At 35.5% G+C, this 14,122-nt stretch overlaps 2 protein-coding genes across 2 annotated transcripts in view; one reads left to right on the top strand and one right to left on the bottom strand.

The window, feature by feature from the left end:
- LOC109009972 (deoxyhypusine synthase) overlaps positions 1 to 14,122 on the top strand; it is an 871,604-nt gene that overhangs the window by 341,269 nt on the left and 516,213 nt on the right. The window lies entirely within an intron of this gene.
- LOC109010092 (profilin-1) lies at positions 6,352 to 8,557 on the bottom strand. Its single transcript, XM_018990811.2, has 4 exons — positions 8,249 to 8,557; positions 7,198 to 7,335; positions 6,690 to 6,832; positions 6,352 to 6,605 (listed from the first exon to the last, which is right to left on the bottom strand). The coding sequence occupies exons 1-3, from the start codon at positions 8,369 to 8,371 to the stop codon at positions 6,698 to 6,700; spliced, it is 396 nt and encodes a 131-aa protein (XP_018846356.1). The 5' UTR covers positions 8,372 to 8,557; the 3' UTR covers positions 6,352 to 6,605; positions 6,690 to 6,697.

Raw genomic sequence — 14,122 nt, 5'->3', positions numbered from 1 at the left:
ATGATTGATATCATTACTTTTTTTTTTGGGAGGGGGGGTGTGTGGAAGAAAGAAACCGTTGGGATGGAGCATGGGTTTGAGGAGGAAGAAATTGAAAGGAGAAGTATCATCCAAAAACGACGTCGTGTGGGTCTTTTGAGCTGGGCTCTTCCTAGGCCTGGATCATGGGCTTGGGGTCTGGGTATTACAAATGCTCCTAAAGCTTTTGCAACAAAAGGGTCAGGAGCATTTCCCTTTGCATACATTTTGTAACTATCACCTTGCCTTCATAATCTCTAATCACAATCTCATTGCCCACCCTACCACATTCTCTATTAACAGTTGCATCCCAATTCACCTTATAACACCCCTCAGGAGGAGGTTCCCAACTGCAATGAATATTATTCATGACTGCCTCGTTGCCACTCTTCTCTGTGAATGTTTCTTGAAAAACACTAAGCAACTGTTTAGCATGCTTCATAACCAAAGTAGGATGAATAAAATTGTTTTGGAAAATAAAAGTGTTCCTCCTCTGCCATATTTTCTTTGTTGCCATCACAAACTCCTCTAAAAGTTCCTGCTCAAAACATCCAACCATAGCAACAAACAACTTCAGAAAACATGTTTCAATTAGAGTACATTTTTTAATCTTCTTAGGATAGAGGCACCATACATCTTTAGCTGCTAGGCATTCCCATAAAACATGGTTAACTGATTCTTGTTCTCTCAAGCAAATGGGACAATTAGGAGAATCAACCACTTAAAAGATTTGCATTTGTAGGTAGAGATTCCAAGCAAGCTCTCCATATAAACACTTTTGCTACATTTAGAATATTAAGCTTCCATATTATAGACCAAACTTTTGTTTGATCATTTGAACTTGAATCTTGCCCTTTATTAGTTTCCACCATTTGCTTATACAAGTGATAAGAACTCTTGACACAGAAATTGTCATTATTTGAACATCTCCATATAACTTGGTTTGGACAATTAAAAGCACTAACTAGAATTCGTCTGATTATCTCCACTTCATTATTCGAAAATATAGAATCTAATATAGGGATATTCCATTGCTTGGTATCTGGTTCAATAAGAGTTGTAACATAGTTATTAGCATCCAACACATTAATAGAACTTTGAATTCGAAAAGAAGATGGTTGAGAAATCCATCTTCTTTTTGAATTCTGACCTGTTGGCCATTGCCAATCCTCCAAATGATTTCTTCCTCCACTAGCTTCTTAGCTACAAGAAAACTTCTCCAAATAAAAGAAGGGTTGGATCCAAGTTTTGCTTCAAAAAAGGAAGTGCGAGGGAAGTACTTCAGTTTTAAAATCTCACTAGAAAGTGCCTCTAGTCTTTGCAATACCCTCCAGCCTTGTTTTGCCAATAATGCCATGTTGAAACTCTCTAATTCTCTGAATCCTAGGCCACCTGCTGATTTTGCTTTCCCCATTTGACTCCAAGAAACTCAATGAATTTTTCCTTCACTTTGCTGCTGATTCCACCAGAAGTTCTTCATAAGTCTATTGATTTTACTAAGTAGAGATCTTGGAAGCTTGAATACCCCCATGCAGTAAGTGGGCAAAACTTGAACCACAACATTTGTAGAGAATCAAGTCAGTATAACTAACATCAACGTTGAAGATATTGAAGATCAGAATGTCAAGATATGCAGCAATGGTAATGACCGAAATCACAGCAGCATAATGTTAAGATTTGCAGATTTGGGAATGCAGGTTTATTGGGTATATAGAAAATAGAAGTGACTACATATTTTATCATTCTGAAAGAGGATTGATAGAAAGTAGGGATATCGTTTTCTTGAAAAATACGACGAACCTTATTACTCCTACTGATTAGATAGATTTATTTAATGATTTAGGGAATCAATAGATATCTATAAAGTCTGACAATGAAAATTTTGATATTATTCAAACACAGAATAATAAAAATAAAAGAAAGTCAGATGAAAATCAATCTTCAGGTATTTATGTTGGAGACAGTGGGAGTAAAAGATCGAGAAGACCATCAATATTATTTCAAGATTATTATGCACTAAATACTAGTTTGAAAAATTTAGATAATGATCCTAAAAATTTTTATGAGACAATCAATAATAGTATTGATTCAAATAAATGACTTGAGGCCATGAAAGATGAAATAAAATCAATAAACAAAAACAATGTTTGGGAGTTAATAGATCTTCCAAAAGATAAAAAAGCTATTAGTTGTAAATGGATTCTCAGAAGAAAATTTAAAATTGATGTTAGTTTGGAAATGTACAAACCAAGGTTAGTGGTCAAAGGATATACTCAATAACCATGTATAGACTTTGTGGATACGTATTCACCTGTGGTGAAGTTCAAATTTGTAAGGATCATCATGTCCATTGTTATCAGGATGAATTTAGAATTACATTAGTTAGAAATAAAAATAATTTTTTTCAATGGTGAATTAAAAGAGGATATTTTATGATTTAACAAGAATGATTCCAAATTAAAGGATATGAAAAGAAAGTCTATAGGTTGAGGAAGTCACTGCATGGACTTAAGCAATCTTCAAGACAGTGGTACTTGAAATTTCACCAAACCATTTTGGAAATGAGATATGAAATGAGTCCATTAGATCATTGTGTATACATATGGAAAAACGATAATAAATTAACATTATTATCATTGTATGTTGATGATATATTATTGGCGGGTAATTGTTTAGATATGATGTATGAAACAAAAGAATTTTTGAAATCAAAATTTAAAACGAAAGACATGGGTGAAGCCGCCTATGTTCTTAGTATAAGAATTTCTAGATATAGAAATTTAAATCTATTGTATTTAGATCAAGAAAAATATCTAGAAAAATGCTTAAAAGATTTGGTATGAAAAATTGTAAATCTTTAAATACTTCAGTTTGCAAAGGTCATACTTTAAATAAAAGTATGTGCCCAAAAGATGAGGAGGAAATATGCGAAATGCTTAAAGTTCCATATGCTCAAGCTGTGGGAAACCTCATGTATGCAATGACAAGTACCAGACTAGATATTTGTCATGCAGTAGAATTGGTAAGTAGATTTTAATCCAATCTAGGTAAAGAACATTGACAAGCAGTGAAGCGTATATTAAGATATTTACAAGGTACGCAAAATTTGAAATTGTGTTTTGGGAACAGTGATCTAGAATTAGTTGCCTATAATGATGCTAATTTTGAAAGTGATGTTGATGATAGAAAATCTATAACTGGATATATACTTCTATTTGGTGGAATAGTAGTTTCTTGGTTAAGTAAGAAACAAAGCTGTGTTGCTAAGTCTACTATGGAAGCAGAGTATAATGCTTGTAGTACTACAATGAGTAATGCGATGTGGATAAAACGCTTTATTGAAAGTTTGAATTTGGGTACATCTACAGAACCAATCAATGTGTTTTGTGATAATCAAACTGTCATTTTATTGATAAAAAGTGGAACACATAGTTCCAAGGAAAAACACATTGATGTGCATTATCACTATATTTTAGATATAGTGGATTAATGTGAGATCAATGTTAATTTAATTTTCCTCGCCCGAGATGGTAGTAGATCCGATAATCAAATGTTTATCTCTAAAGAAATTTAGAGAACATGTGACTAGAATGAGATTAAGAGAAACCTAAGTGAAACAATCTCATGGTCGACATGCATAATTCAGCAAATTCTAGGGACGTCTAGAAAATTGGAGTTATGATGATGTCCAAAAGAAAATTTTAGTCATTTGTAAAGTCACTGATAAGGTGATCAAGAAAAATCTCAGTAATGGCCTTAGGGTGAGTACTTGATAAATTTTAGTGCAGGTTGGTTAACCAAATAAAAGGATGATTATAGTAAAGTCGTTAATAAGGTAATTAAGGAAAGACTTAGGTGAGGAAGTACTTAAAGAAAATTAAGTGTCATTCACTAAAGTCTTAGTGAAATGTACTTTGATTACCCAAGTAAACGATTAATCACTTGTAAAGTTGATAAGCTGATTAGGAAAAATATCAGAAATAGCCTCTAGAAGAAGTACTTAACGAAAATTTAGTGCGTGTCGATACATGTATTGTGTATTCAGTTGAAGTCGTCAATTGTGGCATGGATATGGATTGTTGATCCAATCACGGGATATGGATTATTAATCCAGTTACGGATAATTGATGTCGTTCACTAAATTTTTTTTAGTTAATTGAAGTCACTCCTAATATGTGATCAGTGGGAGCACATATGGTAAATGATGCGGTCAGATAAAGTAATGACAAAAAATGTGTACATGTAGAGGCTTGTCATGCTCTGATGCCGATCTGCAAGAGCAGCAGATGAGAGTTGAGTAGTGGAAAACTCATATTAGTACCAAGGTAAAATACTCAACTAGATCATCACTGTTTTGTGTGATCAAATGAGAGATGTAATTCTAAGGGATATGATTACCAAACGATGTACCCCTTGGAATGACACCCTCTCCATGGTGATGTTTCCATGAGGGGTAATAGTTAAGAAAGTGTTAAGAAACACAATCTTTTGATTTGGTCAAAAGATTGTGTGTGACTAGTGAAGTGTTAAAAGACACAAGTTTTTGATTAAGTCAAAAGATTGTGTGTGACTAGTGAAGTGTTAAAAGACACAAGTTTTTGATTTAGTCAAAAAGTTGTGTTACTTCTTAAGGTTGTGTACTTTGCCAATCATTAGGTTACCAATAGTTGTGTCATTTGCCAACCGGTGCATGATGACATATAAATAGGGGTCATTGGTGCACAAATCAATTCACTCAATTTTCTTTGTTTATCACCAACTTGTGGGACAAATACATTTACAAAAGTGTCACCATATTGCCAAATTCCATTTCTGTTTGTTCTTCATAATTCAACACCACAAAGCACCACTAGATCACACAGAGAATATATGACCATAGTATTAGCGTCCATGACCAAAAAACGCCTCAACATATATACATAATTTTAAAATCTTAGTAGCAATTTAATTTGATATATTATTTTTTATGAGTTTAACTTAATAATATATGTTATATAATTAAACACAATGAGAAGTAATCATGTCGCTTTATAACGCTAAGAAGTATTTAATAATATTATAATAAGATAATTAATTATATGACTTCATAAAAATTAGCAAAGGTTATGGTTTTAAAAACTATATAATGCTAGTCGTTGACCTGGCCTAATGAACATGAATAATTAATGTTGGACGTTTGAGAAGTGAGAAGGCTTAAAAATGGGTAAATAGCGAGAAGTCATAAGATAAAGTATTTTTTCTCCTAATTGGAAAAGTTAATGGTGGGAGAGACGAGTAATGGAAAATCAATAGACATTATCTTTTTACCCTCTATTGAATTAGTAATCATATATGGTAGAAAACATTTCATCTTAAAACCTTTTTCTTTAATTTTAATATCAATAAACTTATTATGGTAAAAGTAATACTATATATAATCAAACATACACACACATATATATATATATATACACACACTATGACTGTATAAATAATTTCTCTTAAGGTAATAAAGACAGTACAATGAATGTCTTTTTTGCATGTGTAATGTTTAGAATAGATTAATACAAAAACAAAATAATGAAATGACTCAATAAAATCCAAATATGATGTTTAAGAAATTATACAAGTAATAGCTATAAATTTGATAAGAATACAATAAACATGAGTTTTTTTTTTTTTTTTTATATTCAAATCGACATCTTTTACGGTGGTTGTTTGGATGTTGAAATAGTTTCATTCCATCTTAACATCCAAAAACTACTCAAACATACATTTTTCAAATTCAAATTTTTAACTTTTTCATCTAATCATTATCTAATTATTATAACTTTTCCAAACTTCCAAACAATATATAAAAAATAATTTTATTTTTTCAAATCACAAAACAAAAATAATATTCTAACAATATTTTAACTTAATAATATTTTTATTCAACTTTTTATCTATTCTTTCCTAAAATCTCATAAAATATCATAACTAAGATAATTTCACTATTATTCACACATTTCTCATCTCATCTTATTCTCCAAACATCCTAAACTTATTCCTCCGATAACATGAATACGAGGAAAGGCCATAAATCTTTATTCTATGTTTTATCTCTCCTCTAATTTGATGTATGAGAAAACCCTTTTTTGGAAAACTACATAAAAGCAAAACTAGTTTACAGTTGAACCAGTTTTATTTAAGATTGGATAAAAAATCGACATAACCAAACACCTCCACAACACAAAGATATAAAGCACCGCCCAATTACCCAGCGTAGTATGTGTTGTTTGGAGGGTTTCTTAAAGAAGATCTTGTGTTCGTCAGGGAATGAAGAATTGCCAGCAGGGGTTGTCACAGGCAAAATACAACAACAGTATATGTAGATTTATGCCAAATCGATACCATTAAACGGAATACAACAGTAGTGTAGAGAAATCGATCGTTAGAGAAAATCAACACAATACTTTATGATCGGTTAAATCAACACAATACTTCCCATCAAAAGAGTACAAAAACAAAGACCAAGAGACCATAATCATTACTTCTCAAGCACCATACCAAACCTTTGGTTCCAAACATACTTCCCATGACCCTTCATACTTAGTAGTATCATTTCACTGCAGCCAATCATTCCAACAACAGGTCAGCAAATGCTAGTTTGAATTGAAGTCAGGAAGATTTACACAAATAACATGACATACCAAGGCAATTAGAGACCCTGATCAATGAGATAATCGCCAAGCCTTTCAACAATCATGTTGCACTGACCAGGAGTCATTGGTTCATCATAGATACCAATGATTAAGGCCTGATTAGTCTTCTTCACGGTAACACCGCCAGGACCCTGAGAATTCAAGGAGAAAAGTTCAGAATCCAACAATAATATTATCTAAAAAAGACTAAAACGGAAAATCAACAAATAAATGGCAGCAGCTAAATAGTTCGATAATAACTGTATAAAGCCCCCCCCCCCCCCCCCCCGGTCTCCATCCCAACAACAAAAGCCACACCCCCTTCTCTTTCTCTCAATAAATGCAGCCTGCAAAGTGTTCAAAGAACATTTCATCATTTTGATGTTCATACTCCAAGTAGCACTTAAAACAGAGATTACAGTCATTACTCTGCACCTTAAACTTATTTTCCAAAACGAACGCAACTTGGTGGTGCCATAAACAGTAGTCAAATTAAGATTGGACTTGAGTTGATCACCTTCTTCCCTCGAATAACAGCTCCCGCCTCGCCTTGGATCACCATGTACTTTGTGCCACCAAGGTACAATCCAGTCGGAGCAAGCGATCCAGGTTCATTAAAGTCCGTTATAATGGCAGTTATTTCTTCAGGCTTGAACTAAAATCAAAATTGCCACAAATCAAAACTCACGTTTAAATAATTTAAAATACACTAATATATGATGAAAGGATGTTATTATAGTTGGGTGTGCATGCTCATTCGAGGTAATAACACAGTTTAAATTTTTTTATTTTTTGTAACTAACAAGAATTTCAATAAAAAACACAAAAGGCGCATTGCAAGTACAACACTGTTTAAGATCTAACAAACACAAAAAAGGGAAATAACATCAATCTGTGATAATCAACACAAGTAATTCGGTATTTTCTGACAGATACACAAATTAGGAAATTACAGTCAAGAGAAAATGTACATCGTGACAAGCAGAAGTGCTAAAGAAATCTCTTCTTTTCTCACGCAGTCAATTCCGTTCCCTTCCTCACTGTTATTTATCAGATCAACGAAAAAGATTGAAAATAGTACAGTAGGCACAGCTCAAGCCAAACTACAAGGATCAATGTCCTCCTCGTTAGTTTAAAATAGTTGGCTAAAAACTCATCACGAAGGGAACAAGCTTGATCGTTAAAATAACCAAGGTGTTTTTTCTGTGCATAGATCCTTACTGGTATCATGTTCAGGAGACCAAACACATGCATAGATACATCTAAATATATGCATGTGCACAACAGATATATATAGAATGGCAGATTGAGCGAAACCCATAAATAATCAGAGAAACCCAATTGCAAAGTCCTTTAGATCAGATAGGAAACCAACTTAAAAAAATTCCTTCTCGGTTTTTTAATCCAAAATTGTATCAGATCGAAGATTCCAATTACACTGAAAACAAACAGAAAATGATCAGATCGGAAATCAGGCATCGAGGTCACCAAGCAAAGCAATTCTTCTGCTTTTCTATATGACATATAGAAAACGAAAAAGAAAAAGAAAATAAAAAAGTACAATGAACCTGAGGGAAAGTGGAGCTCTGGGCCCAAACGCTTCCGTCTTGGCCAAGGATGGCCGCGGCGAAGAGGTGATTGCCTTCGATTTCGCACATGAGATGCTCATCTACATAGGTTTGCCACGACATCTTCTCCTCCTCCTCCTTCTTCCTCTTCTTCTTTTATTCCTATTTGTCCGTCAGAGACTTGCTTCGATTTCCTTGGAGCCTGTCTTGTGTTTTCTCCGATGTTCGGTGGGGTTTTGTAAAGGAGTGTGTTGCCGAGGAAAAAGGAGCTTTTTGGTCGTCAAGGAAGTGAGCAGTAGCGTTGAGAATCGAGATCACGGAGATTTATTTATTCCTGAAATAATGGCGTCTTTGAAATTACCAGAATAGACACCCTGTCCTGAAATTATTTCTAATTTTGCATAGATTACTGCTACGATCCCGAATTTAAATCTAAAAAATATTTTGAATAGTATAATTTTTTATTATATATTTTTCTAATTATTATAAATATATTTTAAAAAATAAAAAATTTATAATATCATTAAAAAATATTTTTTTAATCCTTTAATAACAAAAAAAAAAAAAATCTTATTTAAAATATTTTTTAGATTTCAAATTCAGACTCAAAACATTTCTCTTTTGCATATGGAAATGTTTTGAGCCACGTATGCGCCATGCTTTGCTTTGCTTGTGAGTAGGACTGTAAATGCTAAAGAGAAATGATACTTGCAGTCGTGAGCGTGCAGTCACCGTGCAGTCACTTTGAAAAAAGTGAATAAATAAGAGACCCACATGAAAAGAAATTAATTTTTTAATAGTGGACCCCACTCTTTTTCAAAGCGACTGCACGGCGTTTGCGTATTCCACGACTGTATGTAGTATTACTCATATATGACAGCAAAGCTTTATTCATGGACCATAAACTATATTGGCTAGGTCACTTGTATTTAGGTACCATAAACCATAAATATAGTTTATGGTCCATGAATAAAGCTTTGCTGTCATATATTCAGCTCCAAGTCAGATCATTTAGCTATTTATTAATGTCAACGTCCATTGAATATAAAATTTTTATATATTCATCTCGACTAGATTTAAGATTAATTTAAATAGTGAGTTAAAATGATTTATAAATAATAATAAAATATTTGGGTTGAGTTGATATGAGGTGAATTAGAAATGGTTTAAATTAAAATATTTTACGGAGTTTTAGAAAATGAGATAAAAAAATTAAAAAAATATTATAAATTAAAAATATTATTAGAATATAATTTTTTAATATAATTTTTATTTTAACTAGTTTTCAAGCTAGTAATACATGTATCATGTAAGTGTTATACATATTACATATTAATTGTCTTTTGTATCTTTGCCTTTTATTATTAGTTTATTTCTATGGTATTTTATATAATATTTTTAGTTAGGTTTATCAATGCACGTATGAATATCTAAGTATTTTATAAATTAGGTTAATTATGTAATATATAAATATAACATAAATTTATACCTTAATTTATCAATTTTCACGTGGATTATATGCTCATGTTGTATTTGAACAACTGCCTTTATTGAGGTAGTCATTGAGGGTATTTTTTTCTCCCGTTAGTGAATAAGAGAGACTTTAACTTTAAACCTAACTATAAACGTGAGATTTGAGTCATACCATACGATAAATGTGAGACTTGAGTCATACCATGTATGACTGAATGACCTCATGAGAATGTCAAGAATTTAAAGAAGAAATTGTAATATCTCATATGGATTATAAGAATATGGTGAATATGATCCCGCGTTACTTGAGAGCAAGAAATATTTCTCTTTATATTAATGATTTCAAGAGACTTCAATGACACCATTCTCTAGTCATTTTGGAGCACACGTGTTTACTTTTCTTGGGTCATTATAAGACCAGTCCCAAAAGGGGTGAATCCACAAATATTGGTTGAAAATGGCACTTGGAGTGCTACTAAGAGCGAAGCTGAAGAGAAATTTCTTGACATGAGGTACTAGATGTAGCACACGTGCCAATGTTGGAGAGTGAGGATGGCTAGAAATAGAAAACATTGATGTGAGGTGTGTGGGGGTGAGATATAGATCAGTACTGTGTGGAAAGAAGATTTTGTACTCAGTCGGGCTGGGTTTGAGCCTCCCACGCTTTGAAAGCACAAGATCCATAGCAAGGGAGACTAAGAAATGGCATGGAGGAAGGCCTAGATGGGCCCAAGAAGGGAGAAAGCAGCCGAGGGTCTCTCCAGTCATAACGCATTAATGAGAAACAGACAGGCTGGGATCCTGTCCCTTGCAAGATCGATCGCATTGAATGTAACTTGGAGTGGCCAACTCCGAGATCGGGCCCCTGTAGCTGACAAGAACAACCACATTAAATGCGACACTATGCCGCCCGGAATGAGTGTGATCAGTACAGGGACAGAAAGATCTTACAAGAAATAGGCTATAAACAAGAAAAAACTGACAATGAGAAAGTGGTTACACACATTCGATCACTCTCTCTAGCTCTTCATAAATTCTTACTTACTTTGCTCCCCATGGGAAATTTTGACTTTGGCATTGGAGGTGACACAACAACCACCTCGCTGCCCTTTCCTCCACCCTCGCACCTTTATAGCTGGCAGCTACAAAACACGTCTCAACACTATGGATTTAACTTCCGAAGCCAATACCAAAGGGGAGGAAAAACTAAGAGAAAACGAGAGAGATTCACAGAGAGAGAGAGAGAGAGAGAGAGAGAGAGAGAGAGAGAGAGAGAGAGAGAGAGAGAGAGAGAGAGAGAGAGGTAGAAAAGAAAAGAAAAGAAAAATGGATGTGAAGATTGAAAATATGATGGAAAAAAATGCTTGTTGCGTATAATGGTGGGTGCTTCTTGCTAAGAGATGAAGGGTGTAGATATGATTTTCCAAAAAGAAACTAATGGGGTAGCAATGTTACTCTTTACCTCAACTTTCCACAACTCGTTTAAACAACCTATGTTCAAGTCATCACCTCACGTCCTTGCCGCTTGACTTGAGGAGGGATGTTAAGGCACCAACTACTATTACTTCTAGAGTGAGAAATGGGACCACAGGAGAAAGCTCATGGCCATCACAGTTGAGTGAGCAAGATAAATGTGCAAACAACCACAAGCCTCTAGAAGCTACCAGACGAATCTACTCCAACCATCCCTTATAACAAATTGTAATTCTATTGGCTAGGAGTAGAATATTCTTTACTATGGTCTATATAAGGACCCATTGTATAGCATAAAAAGAGTGTGGAAAAATATTGAGAAGCATTTGCTCTGACATGGTATCAGAGCATCCAAAGGACTAACGTCCACTATGGCTGCCTCACCGGATTCTTCTTCTACCTCTTCTCCCATCTTGCCCCTCCAAAATTTCTCCCATATTATCTCGGTAAAACTCACACCAGATAATTACCTGTTATGGAAGGTCCAGCTTGTTCCGTATCTCCGTGGTCAGCATCTCTACAAATACGTAGAAGGTTCCTATCCAACTCTGAAACAATAGCTTGACGACTCCACCCTAAATCCAGAGTATGATACTTGGATTCAATATGACCAGCTGGTAATGTCTACTCTAATTTCTTCTCTCTCAGAGTCTCTTCTTGCTCAGGTAGTTGGTTGTGAATATGCCCGTGCTATTTGGGTTTCTCTCGAGTCTACTTATGCTTCAGTCTCGTAAGCTCGTATAGTGCAAACTCAATTGCAGCTTGCCTCACTCAAGAAGGGGATCGACTCAATTTCTGCTTATTATCATCGAGCTAAGACTTTAGCTGATACAATGGCAGCTGCTGGACACCCATTACCACCTGCTGAGTTCGTGCCTTACCTTCTCGTCGCCCTTGGGTTCAATTATGAGCTCTTGTGTCTTCTGTTACTACTATATTCGAACCTATTGCTCTTGAAGAATGACTTGGGCATTTGCTGGCCCATGAAGCACGTTTGACTCACCATTTTGACTCTAGTTTCTCCACCATAGAAGCTTTCGCACACTTTACAGCAAAGTCAGCCTTATCGTCGTGGCTCTTATCGAAGAGGCCAAAATTTCTCTAGAGGACGTGGTGGTGGAGGCCACTATAGTCCCAATCGTGGTCGCGGTTTTTTAGGTAATACCATCACTAGTCCTCTACTGACCCTCGCTTAATCTATCAGGTGTGCAACCACCTTGGCCATTCGGCCCTTACATGTGTTTATAGGTTCAATCAAGCCTATATTGTTGCCCTTTCGATCACTGCGAATTTTTCCTCCTCCAACTACCTCTTAGATGCAAGTTGGTACCTAAATACAAGTGACCTAGCCAACCTGAATTTACAGGCTACTGGATACCATTGCGAAGATTAGTTGCGCGTTGACGATGGATCCTTTGTGCCAATCTCTCATTCCGGTTCAACTTCTTTTTCTTCCCCTGCCTCTAAATTTCTTCTCAATTAAATACTTTGTGTTCCATCTTTAAAAAAGAATCTTATATCTGTTCACCAATTTTGTCTTGACAATAACGTGTTCTTTGAATTTTTCTTTGATTCTTTTTATATCAAGGATTGCATATCGGGGAATCCCCTACTTCGTGGAACCACATGAGAGTGTCATAATTGGACCCAAGGCCAGCAAAAAGGTAAGGCACGAACTCAGCAGGTGGTAATGGGCGTCCAACAGCTGCCATTGTATCAACTAAAGTCTTAGCTCAACAATAATAAGCAGAAATTGAGTCGATCCCTTTCTTGAGTGAGGCAAGCTGCAATTGAGTTTGCACTATACGAGCCAACGAGATTGAAGCATAAGTAGACTCGAGAGAAACCCAAACAGCACGGGCGGATTCACAACCAACTACCTGAGCAATAAGAGGCTCTGAGAGAAGAAATTAGAGTAGACATTACCAACCGGTCTTGTTGAATCCAAGTATCATACTCTAGATTCGGGGTGGAGTCATCAAGTTGTTGGACAGGTGCTGGACAAGAACCATCTACGAATTTGTAGAGACACCGGCCATGAAGATACAGAATGAGCTGGACCTTCCATAGCATGTATTTATCTGGTGTGAGCTTTACTGAGAAAATATGGGAGAAATTTGGGAGGGGCAAGAGGGAGAAGAGGTAGAAGAAGAATTCGGTGAGGCAGGCATAGGGGACGTTAGTCCTTTGAATGCTCTAATACCATGTTAGAGTAAATGCTTCTCATTATTTTTCCACACTCTTTTTATGCTATACAACAGGTCCTTTATATAGACTACAATAAAGAATTACTCCTCGCCAATAGAATTATAGTTTGTTGTAAGGGATGGTTGGTGCAGATTTGTCTAATAGCTTCTAAAGGCTTGTGGTTGTTTGCGCATTTATCTTGCTCACTCGACTGTGAGGGCTACGAGCTTTCTCCTTTGGTCCCATTTCTCATTCTAGAAGGAATATTAGTTGGTGCCTTAACATCCCCCCTCAAGCCAAGCGGCAAGGACGTGAGGTGATGACTTGAACATAGGTTGTTGAAACAAGTTGCTGAAAGTGGTTTAGTGAGAATGTAAATGAGCTGGTCTTTACCAGAAATGAAGGCCACAATTAAGGACTTGTTAAGGACACGGTCACAGACAAAGTGGAAATCGATTTCCACATGCTTAGTGCGAGCATGAAAGACAAGATTAGAGGACAAGTAAGTGGCTCCCTAATTATCACAATAAAGGAGGGGAGCACGAGTGAGAACCACGCCAAGATCCCGACATAGATGTTGCAACCAAATCACCTCAGCGGTTGATTAGCAACGTCTTTGAACTCTGTCTCAATGGAGGAACGGGCTATAGTTAGTTGTTTATTTGAAGACCAAGAAACTAAGTTGCGACCAAGAAACTAAGTTGCAACCAAGAAAACTACAATACCCACTTGTTGACCGAC

The sequence above is a fragment of the Juglans regia genome, chromosome 1 (genome assembly GCF_001411555.2).
Source record: "Juglans regia cultivar Chandler chromosome 1, Walnut 2.0, whole genome shotgun sequence".
In the NCBI taxonomy this organism is placed as follows: domain Eukaryota; kingdom Viridiplantae; phylum Streptophyta; class Magnoliopsida; order Fagales; family Juglandaceae; genus Juglans; species Juglans regia.
This window is presented reverse-complemented; position numbering and strand designations above follow the sequence as displayed.